The sequence below is a fragment of the Zootoca vivipara genome, chromosome 1 (genome assembly GCF_965207765.1).
Source record: "Zootoca vivipara chromosome 1, rZooViv2.hap1.1, whole genome shotgun sequence".
NCBI lineage: Eukaryota > Metazoa > Chordata > Lepidosauria > Squamata > Lacertidae > Zootoca > Zootoca vivipara.
Genome location: NC_142582.1, coordinates 66,791,209 through 66,810,207, shown reverse-complemented (window position 1 = coordinate 66,810,207; position 18,999 = coordinate 66,791,209). Strand labels below are relative to the sequence as shown.

At 43.5% G+C, this 18,999-nt stretch overlaps 1 protein-coding gene and 1 long non-coding RNA gene across 12 annotated transcripts in view; one reads left to right on the top strand and one right to left on the bottom strand.

Moving 5' to 3' along the window:
* Positions 1-11,670, top strand: part of SCUBE2 (signal peptide, CUB domain and EGF like domain containing 2) — a 57,303-nt gene extending 45,633 nt beyond the window's left edge. For all 8 annotated transcript variants that reach the window (XM_035119439.3, XM_088667209.1, XM_088667216.1 and 5 more), the window contains 6 exons: positions 1,537-1,704; positions 3,600-3,761; positions 5,201-5,398; positions 8,788-8,940; positions 10,164-10,243; positions 11,366-11,670. In XM_035119439.3, coding sequence (XP_034975330.1) covers positions 1,537-1,704; positions 3,600-3,761; positions 5,201-5,398; positions 8,788-8,940; positions 10,164-10,243; positions 11,366-11,518 — 914 coding nt within the window. In that variant the 3' untranslated portion in view covers positions 11,519-11,670. The remainder of the gene's footprint in view (positions 1-1,536; positions 1,705-3,599; positions 3,762-5,200; positions 5,399-8,787; positions 8,941-10,163; positions 10,244-11,365) is intronic.
* Positions 8,399-18,999, bottom strand: part of LOC132592305 (uncharacterized) — a 46,328-nt gene continuing 35,727 nt past the window's right edge. The window contains exons 2-5 of one of the 4 annotated variants that reach the window (XR_015949314.1): positions 15,637-15,760; positions 14,352-14,467; positions 14,114-14,203; positions 8,399-8,533 (exon numbers count right to left, since the gene is read on the bottom strand). This is a non-coding gene — a long non-coding RNA (uncharacterized LOC132592305). Of the gene's footprint in view, positions 8,534-10,907; positions 11,038-13,600; positions 14,204-14,351; positions 14,468-15,636; positions 15,761-18,999 lie in introns of those variants that run through there. The other 3 variants (XR_015949315.1, XR_009557739.2, XR_015949313.1) reach the window with 3 other exon arrangements.

The window sequence follows — 18,999 nt, the reverse complement described above, 5'->3', positions numbered from 1 at the left end:
TGGTACCTGGGTGCAGGTGGGGAGGGGAGTGGGGGCACTGAGCTCTATTTTGCCTGACTGAATTCCTCTGTATGCGGGTGCTGTACCCATGGTAAAATGAATGCATTTCTAATACTTTGATTAGTAATGCCAGTTTAGTTCAGAAGTGTGCTTTACAAACTCCAAAAGGAGGCTTTTCAACAATCATGCAAACGCTTCATTTTCTCTTTGCATTTGGACTTTCCATTTCTGGAAGGATAAATTCACAATGTAGTCAGTTAAGTGGTTGGATTTGGATTTTGCTTTAATGGAACATCATGAAGTTATTGTTGTTGTTTAGTCGTTTAGTCGTGTCCAACTCTTCGTGACCCCATGGACCATAGCACGCCAGGCACTCCTGTCTTGCACTGCCTCCCGCAGTTTGGTCAAACTCATGTTCGTAGCTTCGAGAACACTGTCCAACCATCTCATCCTCTGTCGTCCCCTTCTCCTAGTGCCCTCAATCTTTCCCAACATCAGGGTCTTTTCCAAGGATTCTTCTCTTCTCATGAGGTGGCCAAAGTATTGGAGCCTCAGCTTCACGATCTGTCCTTCCAGGGAGCACTCAGGGCTGATTTCCTTAAGAATGGATAGGTTTGATCTTCTAGCAGTCCATGGGACTCTCAAGAGTCTCCTCCAGCACCATAATTCAAAAGCATCAATTCTTCGGCGATCAGCCTTCTTTATGGTCCAGCTCTCACTTCCATACATCACTACTGGGAAAACCATAGTACTTATTAGTACTTTCTAAAAAGAATTAGCTATGGATCTACAATGTAATAGAATGGCAACTGCTGATTTCTAGTTCCAGGATTAGGTAACTCTCAGAATTGGATGCATGTCAGTGGCCAGATTATGGCACCTACTTAGCTGCAAGTTCCTATTGTTATTTTGAAATGCATTTAGTTCAGATTTTTAATAACTATAATTTTCTATTTTGGCAATAGGACTTTCCACCAACTGAGGCTCCAGTATATTATAGGCTTGCAAAAAAAAAGTCATGGCTTATAGTAGTGGTTTTCAACCAGTGTGCCGTGGCACCCTGGGGTGCCGCAACCAGCACTGGCCTCTGTCCCTCTTTCTTTCTGTCCCTCCTCTGATGCCCTCTTGCATCTCTGCATCCCAAAGGCTTGCACAGCTGTTTGTTACAGCGGCCCTGGCTACAAGCTCCCTAGGTGAATGGTGCCTCTGGGGCTGGCTAGGGGGTGCTTCCCAGGCCCCTGTGGGGCAGTGGGAGAAGGTACCTCTCTTGGGGGGCAGCTCAGAGACTGGGGGGTGCAGCTACAATTGCCCAGAGGACTCCCAAGGAGAGGAGGCTGAGGGGAGCACTCCACAAGGGAGGGTGTTCGAAAAAGGGTGAGAGGCTGCCAGCTCTGTAGGCAAGAGGTGACATAACTGGGTTCCTAAGCCCCACAGGGGTACCACAGAAAGAATGCAGGTGGTCAAGGGAGCCGTGGACTCAAAAAGGTTGAAAACCTACGGCTTACAGTGCTGTATATTCTCTCTCCTCTCCCACAGGACAGTGCTCACCAGGTGAATACTCAGTTGATGGATTTAAGCCTTGTCTTGCATGTCCTTTGGGGACATATCAGCCTGAGCCAGGGCGAACATCTTGTTTTATCTGTGGTGGAGGTTTGATGACCAAACTTACCAGTGCAACAGTGTTTCAGAATTGTGAGACTAAAGGTAAGAACCAAGAGGTCTCAAGGATGCACGAAGAACATAGGCATAGCTGCCAAGTCTCCCGTTTTTCGCGGGAAACCCCCGTATTTTGTTACTGTTTCCCGCTGTTATCCCGAATGGATTTATATCTCGTAAATCCCCTGGATTTGGAATGCAGCTCCTGCCGGCAGCCATGTCCCAGCTCCTGGCTGTCTGTGCATGTCTGGACATGCGCAGAAGCGATTTCTGGTGCCCAGACACGGGCAGCCCGGCACCGGAAGTTGCTTCTGCGCATGTCTGGACATGTGTAGAAGCGACTTCCGGTGCAGCACCGCTGCTGATCCCGGATTTTTCAATCTGGGAGTTGGCAGCTAGGAACATAGGCAACCACACTTTTCATTTCCACCTTTTAAGGGTGAAAGCATTCCTTTCAACTGCAAACATAAATGTTGAGGATCTAGTCTATTCATTTACTTAGTTGTGACTGACTCTGGGGTTGCGGCGCTCATCTTGCGTTATTGGCCGAGGAAGCCAGTGTACAGCTTCCAGGTCATGTGGCCAGCATGAGAAAGCCGCTTCTGGCGAACCAGAGCAGCACATGGAAAAGCCCTTTACCTTCCCGCTTGGAGCGGTACCTATTTATCTACTTATACTTTGATGTGCTTTCGAACTGCTAGGTTGGCAGGAGCTGGGACCGAGCAATGGGAGCTCACCCCGTTGCGGGGATTCGAACTGCCAACCTTCTGATTGGCAAGCCCTAGGCTCTGTGGATTAACCCACAGCGCCACCTGCGTCCCTTACTTAGAATACTGTTTAATAGCCAAAGAAAGTGCTCACTCTCACAATAAAACTCACATTCACATCCAGTGTCAGGAACAACATGGTGTCGCCGTGGTGGCAATAGCCGTGCCTTAGATAACCTCATTGGCTACAATACTGCCACTGTGCAAAGCAGGTGACATTTCCTGCCCTAGTCCTTGGTATCACCTTTAGGCCTCACTCTGATATGCAGCAGAGCCCACTGATGAGCTCTGAGGCAAGGGAGTGGGGCTGAGCTGCTGGAAATCACTCAAATCATGCTTGAGGCAACTCCTCCCTTTTCCATTCATACACGTGGTCTAAAGTGCTTGTTGGGTAGGGACTGATTCAGGGGTAGGCAACCTAAGGCTCATGGGCCATAAGTTTCCCACGGGGGTCGTTTAACCGGCCCATGAGCCACCCCCGAACCGAGCCGCCTGCTCGGAGAGTCCCCGTGTGCTGCGCTAAACTGGCGTGGCGTGGGGATTCGCTTCTGCGATGCCGGAAATTGCATCTGTGGACGCAGACGCCGGAAATTGTGGGCGCAAGCCGGCCCATGGAGGGATCTCCGCTGGAGTGAACCGGCCTAGACAAGGTAAACCTTGCCGACTCTGGGACTAATTGGAAAGAATATATTCAAGCAAGATAGACTAATCCTCAAGACTTTTTCCTATATCAAGAGTGGGAAACCTGAAGCCGTCCAGATGTTGTTGGGACTCCAACTTCCAGCACCCCTAGCCAGCATGAACAATGGGAAGGGATTTTGGGAGTTGTAGTCAAGGCCATAGGTTCTACAACTCTGCCCTACCTATATGGACTTCACTTTCTTAAAGGAATTGCATGCATACACCACACATATAGCTTCTTGTGTAGTGAATACATATTTATTTTGCCAGATTCGACATGCATTGAAATTTCCTGCTAAGTGATAGGTGCCCACAGTCTGAACTCCCAAGTGAAATTAGCATATCTGTGGCAGTGTGCATGTCGGAAGTACGCAATTTTTCTGTGCAGAAAATTAGTCTTGGATGAAATGTCATTCAGTGGAATGGCTGCAGTTAAATCATGTCACAGCTTACCCTAGCTATTGTAGCATGTTGCCTGTTCACCTTCTTCTACAGTGCAGTGCTCACCTGGTCATTTCTACAACACTACAACACATCGTTGTATCCGCTGCTCTGTTGGAACATACCAGCCTGAGTTTGGACAGAACTACTGCATTTCATGCCCTGGAAACACAACGACTGATTATGATGGATCAACAAATGTAACTCATTGCAAAGGTAAATATTGATAACCTATGTTGTAGTCAGTCCAAAATGAAAGGACCTAGTACTAACTTCAGTGGGGATACCTAGATGCTATTGGTCTTTCCTTAAGTGAGCAGAAGCCATATCACCACCCAACAGCAATCACTCCTTGTTAGTCATATCCTGCTTTGGGATGTAGGCTTTCCTAACCTGACTTCATTGCTTTCTTTGGTATCAGTATCCAAGTAGCTCTTATCAGTGGAGATAGGGAAGGAGCTGTTGGTGTCCTCTCCAACAGCCTCTGCTTCAGTTGTGCCAAGTTCTAGGCCCTAACCCTCAGGCAATTCTTCCAAGCCAGGTTTTCTCTAACCACTAAACCAGCCTTCACCAAACTGATGCCCTCCAGATGTTTTGAACTATAACTCCTATTGTCTGTTACCATTGGCCATGCTGGCTGGGGCTGATAGAGTTGTAGTCCAAAAATCTGAAAGGACACTAGGTTGGGAAAGGCAGGTGTAAATGCCTCCCAGATAATACCAATTTCCTGATTTTTCTGCAGTCGACACCAGCTTGCTGTTTCCTCCCTGTTGACGACTATATCTTGTGAGACCAGGAAACCCATCTCTTGTTACCAGGCAACAGGACACAGAGCTGAACTCCATTGTCATGGTGGCATGGCGATAGACTCCCTCTCTACTTTGTTGCTCTCCCTCAACCTCAGTCAACCCCACTTCCCCTTAAAGCTTCCAAGATGCAGTCCATTTCATTAAGTTTGCTTTCCCTCATTATGAGGTTTTAAGCCACATGTGTCTACAGCTTAAAGTTGCCATTTATTTCCACAGACAAAGCTGTACTGTATATGGATTCTGCTCCTTTGTTTTTAGTTATCTGAAGCAGCTACTCAATAAAAATGGTCTAAGGAAGAAAGGATATGCATGATTCCTAGATAGTAGCCAAAGTAATTGTATCAGTTGTGATTGTTGCTGGTGGCATTACATAGGTGTGAATACAGTGGTACCTCGGTTTACAAACACGATTGGTTCCGTAAGTCTGTACTTAACCTGAAGCGTACTTAACCTGAAGTGAACTTTCCCATTGAAAGTAATGGAAAGTGGATTAATCCGTTCCAGATGGTCCGTGGAGTACTTAAACTGAAGCGTACATAACCTGAAGTGAACTTTCCCATTGAAAGTAATAGAAAGTGGATTAATATGTTCCAGACGGGTCTGCGGAGTACTCAACCTGAAGCGTACTTAACCCGAGGTATGAGTGTAATTGGTTACGGAAGTCCGTACTTAACCTGAAGCGAACTTTCCCATTGAAAGTAATGGAAAGTGGATTAATCCGTTCCAGACAGGTCCGCGGAGTACTTAAACTGAAAATACTCAAACCAAGGCGTACTTAAACCGAGGTATGACTGTATTGTTTTCCCCTCTGCCCTGGCTATGGGTAACATGTTTCCCTTTTTTCAGACAGGCACTGTGGTGGTGAGCTTGGAGAGTTTACTGGATACATTGAATCCCCAAACTATCCTGGAAATTATCCTGCAAACACAGAATGTACTTGGAGTATAAATCCTCCTCCTAAACGCCGCATCCTGATAGTGGTTCCGGAAATATTTTTGCCAATAGAAGATGAATGTGGAGACTACCTGGTGATGAGAAAAAGCTGTAAGTTCAACTAGGTTTCCGTGTCAGGTATATGAATGTACCGGTATTTCTCCTGGTGGATCTTTGCTACATTTTGTCTGTGCCAAAGCAAGTCCTGGGAAAATCTAGCTCTTTAGTAACAATACATTCCACCCATTATGGGTGAAACACACACACACACACACACACACACACACACACACACACACCACACAACCGATCAGATATATTTTAGATTTAGTGGGGAACTATAGTGATTTGTGGTGGGTGGAGGAGGTAGGGAATTCATTTTCCTTTTTATACACAAACATGCTTGCCTTTCCTTGGTGTGTATACAGTATATGCCAGCTGGTTGAGTGGAGCCAGAGTGCAAATGATCTGCTGGTGGCTGCAATCACAAGACCACTAAGTCCCAAGATGAATGGGCTTTTGGCAGCAGCAAGCAGTGTCAACCATTTAAAATGACTGCTTTTGTAGAATGGTTCATGTGGGAAGAAAAATAAGAATCTCTGTGACCTACGTGTGTGGGGTGAATAATGAAAGAATTGGGGCTCCTGAATTCAGAATGCAGGGCTAAATTCAGTCTCCAGCAGGAGTTCCAAGTAGCAGAGTTGAAACTCACCAAGTCAAGCAGCACAGTGAAGTGTTAGGAATGTAGGCTCTTAAACTTTTTGCAAATCCAGTTCAGTTTGCTTTGTGAAGCGGTTCCCTCTTTCTACTACTATTAGCATTGAACAGACTATATATACACTGTTAAGTAAGTTTTAAATGCTTTTCTTACAAAACATTCGGAAGGTCATATTCATGCATTTATCCAAGCAGCAGCAAGGAGAACACAGGCAGAATATTCTTGGATATAAACATTCAGTTACAAGCTGTGGAGAGAAAGGGAACAGGAAAAGAAGGCTTCACTTCCTCCCTTTTTGGAGAAGGGGCATGACCTAGCTGAGTCTAGGAATTCAGCTCTATTGTTGTAACCCTTTAAACACTCATGCATATTTGTGTTTGGCAGCAATTTCCCACTATTCTGCCTTTGCAAATCTAATGGCCCCCTGGCTCTCCATCCTTGTAGCAGCTTTCAATCCACCAGCTTCTTGCTGCCACTAGTTTTGTTGAGCTCAGGAGATCCTGAAATGTAGTGGTCTTACAGCACTGATAGCATGTCTTTCCATTCAATGGGGATACTGTACTTTGGCTGTGTACACATTAGCAACTTCCCAACTCCTATGCATGAAGCTGTGATCTGTGCTTGTGCAACAGCTGTTTCAAATTTTCACACCTCAGCTAAACTGGAGTGAAAGTGGCTTCTGTTTTCAAACTGAATGGAAGCTGGTTTGAGGGGGAAATGCATCAAACAGTACTTCTCAAGAAACTACAGGAGAGATGGATTGTGGCTAATGTCATGTGTGCATAGCTTCAGACACCAGCAGCAGGAAGGCACAGCCTTGGTATAACTTACTAAAAACAATACCATTGTTTTTTGCATTAACTAAGTTTCAAATACACACCCAAGAGCAGCCTTTCTGAAGGTACTGTACTCAGCTAGTAATCTTAGCATTTAGGGAGGCGTAGAAGATTTTACTCCTGCTGAATTAAGTGAGTTTGGATATAATATGATATTTTTACTGCTTCAGTCATGGCTTGCTACATGCTGTGCCTGTTCTTGTTGATGCAACACTTCATTTTCTTGTGCTGATGGCTTGGCACAGCTCCTAGGCAATAGATCTTTAAAAGCTAAAAATAGCATGTTTATGGAGCCAAATTGTATCTTTGGAGTGTAATCTTGACGTGTGCTTTGCCAATGACCTCAACAGAGCCAAAGGTTCTCTTATGGTGCATTGAAACAGGAATATTGATTGCAAACCTAAATTCTATTATACTACCATTTCTGTACTGTTCCTTCTAATAAAGGTAAAGGGACCCCTGACCATTAGGTCCAGTCGTGACCGACTCTGGGGTTGCGCGCTCATCTCGCGTTATTGGCCGAGGGAGCCGGCGTACAGCTTCCAGGTCATGTGGCCAGCATGACAAAGCCGCTTCTGGCAAACCAGAGCAGCACATGGAAACGCTGTTTACCTTCCCGCTGTAGCGGTTCCTATTTATGTACTTGCATTTTGACGTGCTTTTGAACTGCTAGGTTGGCAGGAGCTGGGACCAAGTAACGGGAGCTCACCCCGTCACAGGGATTCGAACCGCCGACCTTCTGATCAGCAAGCCCTAGGCTCAGTGGTTTAACCCACAGTGCCACCTTCTAATACTACCTCTAATAATAAACACTCACATTGTGCTTTCAGTTGCCCAAGGTGTTCACATGCATTATTTAGTTGCAATCTTTACAAAAACCCTGCATTTTTATTATTTCCTCCATACTGAAAATTATTATTATTCCTCCTGTATTGTAGAAGGGGTGAGAACTGGGTTGAGAGAAAATAGCTTGGCAAAAGCCATGTACGGTAGCACATTCAAAGCAGAGTCAATATTCCATCTAGAAGATTTGTTCAGTTTCTTAGCTTCTATGTAACCCACAAAGCAGGGCATTAAACATGCACTTGGCATAGATTTTGGTACTGAACAAAGAAGGATTTAGTGTTCTCTTTTCCTTGTGCAATGAGTTAGTTTATTATTATTAATTTCAAAAAAATTATATGCCGCTTGATTGTTTTTTTAAAAAAACAAACCTCAAAGCAGTTTGTTTGTTTTTGTTTTTATTATGTATTTTGTGTTTTTTATCTTGTATTTTATGTTGTGGACTATGGATCTATGGATGTAGGGTAGGCTACAAACATAATAAATAAATAATAAAAGCATAAAACAATAAAATCAAGAAAAAATTACAGTACTTTAAAACATACAAGAAGTGAAAATACTAAAAAAAAATCACATCAAATTTAGAGCAGTAATATGTTTGAAATATACTTTTTATTTTTTATTTGTATTTATTGTCAGATTGTCAGCAAAACCATAGACAAGTGATAGGACCTCAGTAGAATTGGAAAGCTGCTCAATGCTCCAACATTAAGGCGTAGTCCATCTTTCTTCACTGAGATATCCCACTCAATTAATAGTTTTTCTGTTGCAGCACGCAGCGGGGGTGTTGTTCCTAGGCTAGAGGTGGCAGTTCCCTGGAAACATTGTCCCACAATGCTTTTAAACCACCTGGAAGCAATGGGAGGGACATATTAGGGTATGACATGTAGCCATCAAGTAAACAATCTTCTGCCCTTTACTAGGATGGATCCTAGCAATAGATACGCAGAAAGAAAACTTCAGGGCAATTAATGTTGGGGTGATGGTAGATAGTTGGGTGGGTTGGTGAGAAGAGAATAAAAGAAAAGTATTTTGTTGTTCAAAAGAAAAACCCTAAGCTAATAGGTGTTTGATACCTTCCTTTTGTCCATTTTGTTTTGAAGCTTCCTCCAATTCTGTGACCACATACGAAACCTGTCAAACCTACGAACGCCCTATAGCTTTCACTTCCAGGTCTAAGAAGCTGTGGGTCCAGTTCAAGTCCAATGAAGGAAATAGTGCCAAAGGATTCCAGGTCCCTTATGTAACATATGATGGTAAGGAAACCTTAAAAACTGCTGGAACTAAAGTGTGTGTGTTTCAATGTGTAAATTTGTGTTTTTACTTTCTATCTCAAAGTCTGGGAGTAGGGGAAATCAACATTTTATATAGGTAGAATATTTTATGTGTCAGGTCAGGACATCCTTCCACACAAAATGACATGGGTATTAACCATGTCCCTTATGAGATGAAATATGAAAATATAAGGGGTGGGGAAGATGTTTGATGTGGGTGGTATACCTCTCAAATTGTTTCCGATTTTGTCTTTTATGTGCTAGTTCACATTTTTACACAAAATTGTATACTGTATTTGTGTATTCGAGACAAGTTAGGCTCTGAACACCTCCAAGTTGCTTTGCTGAAATGTAGGTTTTATTTTTTGATTTAGGAAAGTTGTAACTGGTTTATTGCTGTATCCCAAGAAGTGTCTTTTCTCATAATGGTACAAATGGTTTCACAGTTTCTACTTTGAAGTTGAATTTGGGACTAATCAGTGTTTCAGACAGAGGCAGAGAAAATTGGCAGTTACATTTTCCTTGTACGATCTCTTTGGCAGTTATCCCAAGCTACCCTGGGTAACAATCTGATGTGATTATGGCATGATGAATTCCAAATCCTTTGGCTTTGCTGCCAGTCACTGGCAACTTAACCACCCTCCTTAGCTGGAAAAGGATTTGTCCCACATTTTAAAAATCTGATTTCCATCCTGAAAACACACCAGTGGAAACAGGATAATACATTTGATACCAAAATAGTAAATGCTGTTCGCTTATTATACAAAAAAAGTGAAAGGGAAAAAAGCAGGAGTTTTGTAGACAGATTTTAGCATAAAGAGTAGATTTATTTAGCAAAGATGTATATGTATTTAAAGTTTGCCACTTTATATATGTCTCCAAGGCTACTTATGATTTCTGCCTTAATAGTAAGCAAGTACTGTCTAAACAGTATAGTATAGTTTGTTTCTTGAAGGCTGTTTAAAATAGATATTAAATCTGCTAATCTGAAAATTGTAGTCTTGGTTATAGTGCTTGGTTATAGTGCTTGGTTATAGTTCTGTTTGGGAACATTTTCAGCTAAAGAATGGGAAATGCTTACAGAGTGACTTGCCAAAAGGAGTAGTAAGTATCCCTCCTGTTCAGCCTAGAGATATGTGTATGTGTATGTGCTGCTGATGTAACTCAAATGAATAATTGCAAGTCATCTGTGTGTGTCTCCACAGAGGATTATCAGGAACTAATAGAAGACATAGTCAGAGATGGTAGACTGTATGCATCAGAAAATCATCAAGAGATCCTTAAGGTAAGCTTCTCAGTTAAACATCCATTCATGAATGACTGCTGTTTGTGAAAATAAAGTTTTAATGTTTTATTTACAATCTACTGTGACAGAGAGGAAGTTAAACAGGAGGAGGATCAGCAGGCATATCTCTCCAACAAGAAGCAACATGCTGCTATCACTGTGTTCCCCAAGAACTAAAACTAGTAGTCTGAAGGGAGTGGTGGAGGCAATGTTGACTCAAGATATGTTGATAACTGATGCAGTAAACATGCAGTAGATATGTTAAATAACTGACAATATGCTACCTATTAATATTGCCGTAAATTGGCTACCTGAAGCTGCTGTCTCAGCCTGCTGCCTAATAGTAGTGCTGATGTTTCTAACTTGTGAACTTGAGCATTAGTAATTGCCTACCAATCAAACATGCCTTCTGTTCCAACTTCTGGAAGCATAGGAATGATGATCGCAATGATATGTGGGTAACTTGGCCTAAGCCAGGAATCTCCAAACTGCGGCCCTCCAGATGTTTTGGCCTACAACTCCCATGATCCCTAGCTAACAGGATGATGGGGATTGTAGTCCAAAACATCTGGAGGGCCGAAGTTTGGGGATGCCTGGCCTAAGCCTTAGCATTTTGGTGGGTTGCGCTTTGAATTACAGAAAAGTGCTAATAGGAAGGTCCTTTACCTTAATTAGGGACGCAGGTGGCACTGTGGGTTAAACCACAGAGCCTAGGGCTTGCCAATCAGAAGGTCGGCGGTTCGAATCCCTGTGACGGGTTGAGCTCCCGTTACTTGGTCCCAGCTCCTGCCAACCTAGCAGTTGGAAAGCATGTCGAAGTGCAAGTAGATAAATAGGTACCGCTCCAAACGGGAAGGTAAACAGCGTTTCCATGTGCTGCTCTGGTTTGCCAGAAGCGGCTTTGTCATGCTGGCCACATGACCTGGATCTGTACGCCGGCTCCCTCGGCCAATAACGCGAGATGAGCGCCGCAACCCCAGAGTCGGTCACGACTGGACCTAATGGTCAGGGGTCCCTTTACCTTAATATGTAATAGAAACTAGACCAAGAATTGTGCTTGAATTAATTTTTCCTCAAACTACAGTATATTAATGACAACTGAGTTCTTTCTTACACTTTCAGGATAAGAAGCTGATAAAGGCATTGTTTGATGTCTTGGCACACCCACAGAACTACTTCAAGTACACAGCACAAGAGTCCAGGGAGATGTTTCCAAGGTCTTTTATTCGATTGTTGCGCTCTAAAGTCTCCAGATTTTTGAGGCCTTACAAATAATGAATGCTATATTTTGAAAACTTAAAAAGTTACTGATTGTTCAGCAGGTTTGTTATGTATTCTCTAAGATGGGGAAATTTTCAGGAAGCTGCCCAGTCAGTTGTATACAGTGTGTAAATTTTTTTATTAAAAATATAATTATTTCATTGCCATCTGTTTTATTTTCTGCCATTATATTACCTACTGCAGGGGTAGTCAACATGGTGCCTTCCAGCTGTTGTGGAGTGCAACTCCTACCATCAACTAACCTTTGGCTATGTAGACAGGGGCTGGTGGAAGTTTGTAACATCTGGAGGGCACCATGTTGGCTATCCTTGATATACTAGTAGTTATGAATGAAGGTTGCAAGTGGTTTGTTCCTTTTTATATATAATATTGGTCCTATGATTTGAGCAGCTTTCTTGAATTGTAGAAATCTTCCCTCAATTTCCCACAAGAGGGCACCATGTTGCATCAATTTAAAAGTACTACTAAGCAGTTTCTACTATTATGTCTCCCAGGACCAGTTTAACAAGGATAGCACTCAAACATTGGAGAGGGGGGCAGAGTCAGTGAGCTTTCTTCTTGTGACAATACACTCATTGTCAGCTCTTGTTGGGCCTTTTCCCTCTAAAGGTAAGGGACCTTGTAGGGGAGATGTTTGTAGGGGAGAGCTCTAATATAACATGCTACTTCCTGGATTACAAATCCTTACTTTTGCCCTCCCAATGTGTTACACGCAGGTTGGGCACTGAAGCACTGAATTAGAAGTAGAGCTGTGCTGCTGGCCCTAGCCACCCACACCTGACCCAGACTTGCCTCTGAACATCAAGTGCACATGCAAAGAGGAAATCCTACAGCTGCTCTCAAGTAGGGATTCCTCTTCAGACATTCTCAGATGTGCTCACTAGGACTCTGGGCAGAGCCAGCCTGGGTACACAAGAGCAGAGCAGTCCCATCCCTCTTTCAATGCACATGTGTAAATACATGAATAGGGTCTTTATTTTCAACAAGCCTGCATTTTCAACATGCGTACTGGAATCAAATTGAGAAAGGGACAAAAATGAGGGTGTGTACACACTGCAATTCCAGACGAAAGGGCTAACAAGGGAGACACCTAGCTTCAGATTAGGAGAATGGGCTGTATCTATAAGCAAGGAGAGGTCTACCACCCATGACTTGCGAGAAGGAAGGATCATATTTTAGGACTGACTGTTGACCTTTGATTTGATTTTGATTTAATATTTGCATGCTTCTATTCAAACAACAATGTTGAGCTCAAAGCAGCTCACAATAAGAATAAGCAAGCAACATTTCAGGGGCGTACCAAGGATCAAAACTGGGGGGGGGGCAAGCCATGGTCGTTCAGGGTCCAAGGCACGGGAGAGGAGGGGCCACAAAGTGGGAACGTGGGCGGGGCTACGGAGCCCAGGTGAAACTGACTCAGGGAAGACGTTTTATCCTGCCCCCCCGGGGGAGAGAGCGCGTGTGCGGCCAGGGGCGTCGCAGTAGGGGGCGGGGGCAGCGCGCCGCCCCCTCACCACCTCCACCAACGGCTGCCCCGCATGAGGAGGAGGAGAGGGAGGGAGAGTCGGGGCCAGCAGGGTTGGGCACGGCGTCGGGCCGCGGCTGGGAGGAGCAGTAAGTGGCGCCGCTGTTGCTGGGGCTGGGCTGCTTAGGGACGCAGCTCCCGCGCTGCCCTCACGCTGGAGCTCAAGGAGGGGAGGGAGAAACGGAGAGGAGGAGGAAGCCGTTTCCCTGTCTCCATTGCTCTTCCTTTCCCTTCGCGCAGGTCCCTTCCTCCCAGTGGTGTCGCTAGCCGTTATGCGCTCGGTGGACACCTCGCCGCCCAGCGGGGTGCCTTCTGATTTGCCGCCCCGGGCAGCCAGAAGGCTAGTGACGCCGCTGCACCTTGCTGAGCCGCTTCAGGCTCTTCTTGCGGGACCCCGACGTGTCTCCAGCTCAGCTGCAGCCACCATGAAGCAGGATGATTAATATATATTTTTTGCTTCTGGGGGGGCAGCTGCCCCCCTGCCCCCTGCCGGGTACGTCCATGCAACATTTCCATCAATATAACTGTATCCAAAAGCACAACAGCATATAAGTTAAGCAAAAACAAACCATTTAATAAACAAGTAATGCAGGCAAATGCAAGCTCATAATAATTTAAAAATAACTTTTCCCAGGTAGCAGGGTCTTTCAAAAATTCAGCCATGAAACTGAGCTCAAAGTAGCAACAAAATTTGTTCTCTTTTTTCCTGCTGAGTCTGTTCCATAGAAAGTTTCCTGGATACCCATACAGGCTTGTCTATCCATTTATTTACTTCCAAAGGAACTTGCTTACAGGTAGGCCTAAATTTACAGCCTGGAAAATGCTGGTGGTATCCAGCTTGAAAACTAGTTCTGTAAGATACTGGGTTCCCTGCTGTTGCTGTAGCAATCATCACATTTTTGACTGCCACATGGAACTTTTCATGCAGTGGAAAGTTGTCCGTACTCAATTTTCCAGTTAATTTTAACATCTGAAATTTCAGAATTAAAAAACTGGGTAGGCCACATCTCTCTTTTTTAGAAAAGGTCCCTCAATGGGACCACAGTTTCAGCAACTTCCAGTACCTGGGCACATTCTTGTGGGACCATTTAGTCTCAAGTGGGGACTCCTGAAGTGAAGTGAAGGTCATCAATTATCCAGCATTTCTAATGGTCCTAATAAATAATAGACATGCCCATGCTTATGATCTCATTGATGTGAGAAGGTAACTGTTAAGCTTCATCCAGGACAAAGGAATACACTGTTCTTGTCCTAGATGTGTTGATAAGGGCTGCAATTAGAGCTGCCAGCTTTTGAACTTACCCCTGTGGTGGTAAAACCTTTAGCAGTGGTTTTATCGGTAGGTGTTATCAGGTGAAGGTGTTTATCTCCACATCATGAAAAGCTCCAGCAGCCGATTTCTGCAGATCAACCTGCAACTAAAGGTACAGAAACACATTAGCCTATATTTATCCCAGTTTAGCTGGCAACCCCTAGTGCAGTTCACCAAATACTTGCTGTGTACAACTTCCTTTCATGTCAGTGAGGCTCATATGGCTCTCCCGGGCAAACCCTATTGAAATAAATAGAATACAGCAGCAGTACTTGATTATGCCAATACTGATGGAAGGCTTTGTGTACAAGCACAGATAATTTGGGAGGACTGGGCATGGGGCTAGCAGCTGTAATTGACTGTTAGGATTAGACCATTCTGTGCAGGGCAAGGCTATGTGGAGTAACAACCTCCAGTTTTAGGTTGTTTCTACACTAGAGCCTAATGCAGTGTTTCTCAACCAGTGTGCCTCCAGATGTTTTGGGACTACAACTCCCATCATTCCTGACCACTGGTCTTGCTAGCTAGGGATGATGGGAGTTGTAGTCCCAAAACATCTGGAGGCACACTGGTTGAGAAACACTGGCCTAATGGTGCTGCCAATGCATTGCTTTCCACAATTATCAAGAAGTGGAAGTAAAACAAAAGGTTCCACACAAACAATTAGTCTAGGTTTCACTTCCCATATATTCCCAAGTAAATCCTCTTAATCAAATATTCTCTGCAACTTTAACTACCATTGTCTTCCTTCAAAGTTCACCCAGCTTTATTGCTTTCTGAGGAGCAAAGATGGGTGATTATTTGGAAATAGCCTACTACGGTAATAGTCCCTTTGTTAATTGTCCGTTATGTCCTATCCTTGTGGTGTGGGTAATTTAGCCAAACGGAACTACTTGACTATAAAAAATGGAAAGGAAGCCAATAATTGAAGCCTCCACCCCCCCCCACAAGAACAGAAACTGGCATAGGGACAATTAACAGCAGCCGTTCAAGGGATAATTAATTCTAGTTAACCAATCAGGAAGAAATAAAAGGGTCTAGGAAAGGTTTAAAAGTATGACCCCTAAAAGCCTCTATAGTCCTTTCCTGTTCATGTTAGATAGGCTGGTGTTGCAACTGTGTTTTACCACAATAAACCTGTGTCAAAAAACCACAAGAGAACACAGAAGATACTGGAATGCATGGGCTGATGATGGTGTTATCTGGATGCTCCATAAAAAAGTGAGAGAACAAAGGATGGCAATTCTAGTGTAAAGGGGCTAATGTGAAAGTCACCTTAAGAAGATCTTGCCCCAGAATAGTTTTCATTTCCCAGAGTTCTTTAGTTCCCGTGGTAACTTGTCTGTTGGATGGATGAGCCTGTGGCCTGATCCAGCAGGGTTCTACTGAGGTTCTTAAACTAGAAAGAAAAAGGAAATAAGACTATTGAGGTTTCTTTGATACTAGGTCCAAAAAGAGCTACAAATTCAGTACAATGATACTGTAACTGGTTAAACATAACATGACATGACATAAGAATAGCCTGCTCGATTAGACCAATGGCCTATCTAGTCCAGCATCCTGTTCTCAGAGTGGCCAATCAGATTCCTATGGGAAACCAGGGAGCAGAACATGATCAAAAGGGACCTCTTGCCTCCTGTGGTTTCCAGCAACTGGTATTCAGAAGGCTGTTTCCAACTGGAGTTAGAGCATAGCCATCATGACTAGCAGCCATTGACAGCCCCCTCCTCCATTAATTTGTCAATCCTCTTTTAAAGCCATCCAGGTTGGTGGCCATCCGTGCCTCTGGGGGGAGTGAGTTCTATAGTTGGACGATGTGCTGCATTGATAGGTACTTTCTATTATCTGTCCTAAATCTTCCAGCATTCAACTTCATTGGATGGCCACAAGTTCTAGTGTTATGAGGGAGAGAAACTTTCTCTAGTGTTTTTCTCCATGCCTTGCATAATTTTATAAATTTCTACCATGTCACCTATTACTTGCTATTTCTCCAAGCTGAAAAGTCTCAAGCGTACAACCTTTCTTCACAGAGGAGTCAGTTCATCCCCTTGATTAGTTTGGTTGCCCCTTTCTGAACCTTTTCCATCTCTAAAATATTCTCTAAGAGATGAGGGGATCAGAACTGTACAGTGGTGCCTCGCTAGACGAATTTAATTCGTTCCACAGGTCTTTTCTTATAACGAAAAATTCGTCTAGCGAATCCCATAGGAATGCATTGGATGTTTTAATATATTTTTTTGCCCATATGAACGCATCAATTGAATTTCAATGCATTCCTATGGGAAACCGCGATTCGCTAGATGAATTTTTCGTAAAACGCATTCGTCTAGCGAGGCAACCTCTGCTAGAAAAAACCTTTCGTTAAGCGGAAATTTCGTTAAGCAGGGCATTCGTTAAGCAAGGCACCACTGTATACCAAATAAGGTCACACCATAGATTTGCATAACGGCATTATTATATTGACATTTTTAATTTCCTTTCCTTTCCTAATGATGCCTGGAATAGAATTTGGGTTTGTCATGGTCACCACACACTGGGTTGACTTCTTCATTGAGCTATATACTATGACCCCAAGGTCTCATTCCTGGTCCGTCACCAACAGTGTAAAGTGTAAGATTACCTACCTAGCTCCATTACTACACCAAGATTTATTGTATTTGACTGTCTTTAATACTACTGTGGCCTGTAATGCAATTAGAAAAGCTTTTCTATGGATGATGCAAAACTCCAAGGCCACCAAATTCTTCTTCATTTGCATGCTGAAATAAATGACACATTTACCCTTGAGCAGTACTCAAAAAGGATTGCATTTTCATAGCAATCCTTCTCTACCTCAGCTTTGATGTAGCCACCAGTCCTGCTGCAAATAAGAGCTTATTGAACCTTTGCTAATGCGAGACGAGATGCAAGGCTTCTGTCCTATAGCTCTTCCTTTCTATTACATAAAAGAGACATCATCCATTTAGGGGGAGGGCTTTGTATTTTTCCTTTGTTTTCTCTCCCTTTGCCCAGAGATGAGGTGAACAAAGCATTTTTATTTAATCCACTGGCTAAGTGCCAAACACCTCCAAAGGTGAAAAAGAGATTGCTTTTACCCTCATATATTCATTACATAATGGGCTATTCTAAAAAGAAAAGGGGACAGGACAAACCTCTCCTGTGTTAAAACTGCTAGGCCGCAGTTGCATTTTGGCCTTTTGGTGTCGGAATGAGAGTATAATTCCAAGACTTGTGGTAGTTCCAATTCTACTTGTATGACCATCTTCAGAGGGAGTTTTGTTCAGCCCCGTGCAGGATTCGATTTTATCCCCCATGCTGCTTAACAGCTACATGAAACTGCTGACCAGAGTCATCTGGAATTTTGGAGTGCACTGTCAACAATATGTGTACATTGATGATATACTGCTCTATCCTTCCCTTACACCTGCGGGTGTGGCACTGGCTGCACTAGACCCATGTCTGGCCTTGGTATTGGACTGGATGAGAGCAATTCTTTGCCTTGACAGGGGTGGGAACAGGATCAAAACTAAAGCTGTGATCATGATACATTGCGAGGCTGGCTCCATGAAATTACGCTTAACATTCATATGTCAGGAATGGGAAACCTTCAGCCCATAGTCCAAATTTAATAATAATATCATTATTAATATTATCATCATTATTAAATTTACATATCACCCTTCTACTGGTGATCACAGGGTGGTTTACAATATAAAAACACAAAAACACATACAAACAAAACAATAACACACACAGTTTGAAAGGCCAAAGATCGTTTAATTAGCCGAAGACCTGGGAGGAGAAGAATGGTTTTGCTTGGCACTTAAAGATATGTAACAAAGGCACCAGGCAAATCTCCCTGGGGAATGTTCAGAGGCCCTAATTCGCACCATAAGCCAGTTTTTCACTAGCCCTACCCATCTGCGCCGCATGAGGTATCCTACCCATAAGGTGTGTGGCAGGTAAAGCCATGGTTATAAGGAACAATTGGAAGCCTTTGATTGTGCTTCCTCTGCAAGTGGGGTTTTTAAATTTGGTGCTAAAAACAAGCACTTCTGGGATTGCTTCCACCTGGAAACAAAGGTGGAAAACTGGGTGTGAGGTGAAATGGAATGGAGTATTGTGAAAGAGGCTGGCTGGCTGGCTGGCGCACTGGAATATCGGCTGGCATACTGAACGCTTTGGTATAAGTTCCACTTGTTTATCCTATTTCCAGTATCTCATCCAAGCAGCACTGAGTTTGGTGCGATAAGCATGCACCCAAAGCTGCCTCAAATGACTTGAACGTATGTTGTATATTGGCAGCATTAACTAAAATATAATTGTCTGAGGATTATTGCAGGAAAGCACATAGCATTTTGATTTTGAAAGCACACTTTAGTCTGTGGTTTATACATCTGAAGCAGATCGTTCAGCTTTTAAATGTATATACATATTAAACATATACCAGACTGCCTTTAAAAATAAAATAAAATTAGAAGGCCACATCTGTTTGAAAGAAAATGCTAGCTCATTTTGTGAAGAGTTCTTTCATTGAAAAGCCCAAGCTGCGAGCGAAAGATGCAAGACAGACAGCCTAGTACAGCAAAAACATTGCTTTCCGCCCCCTCAAAAGGAAGCTGGTAATTCCTAGACTGA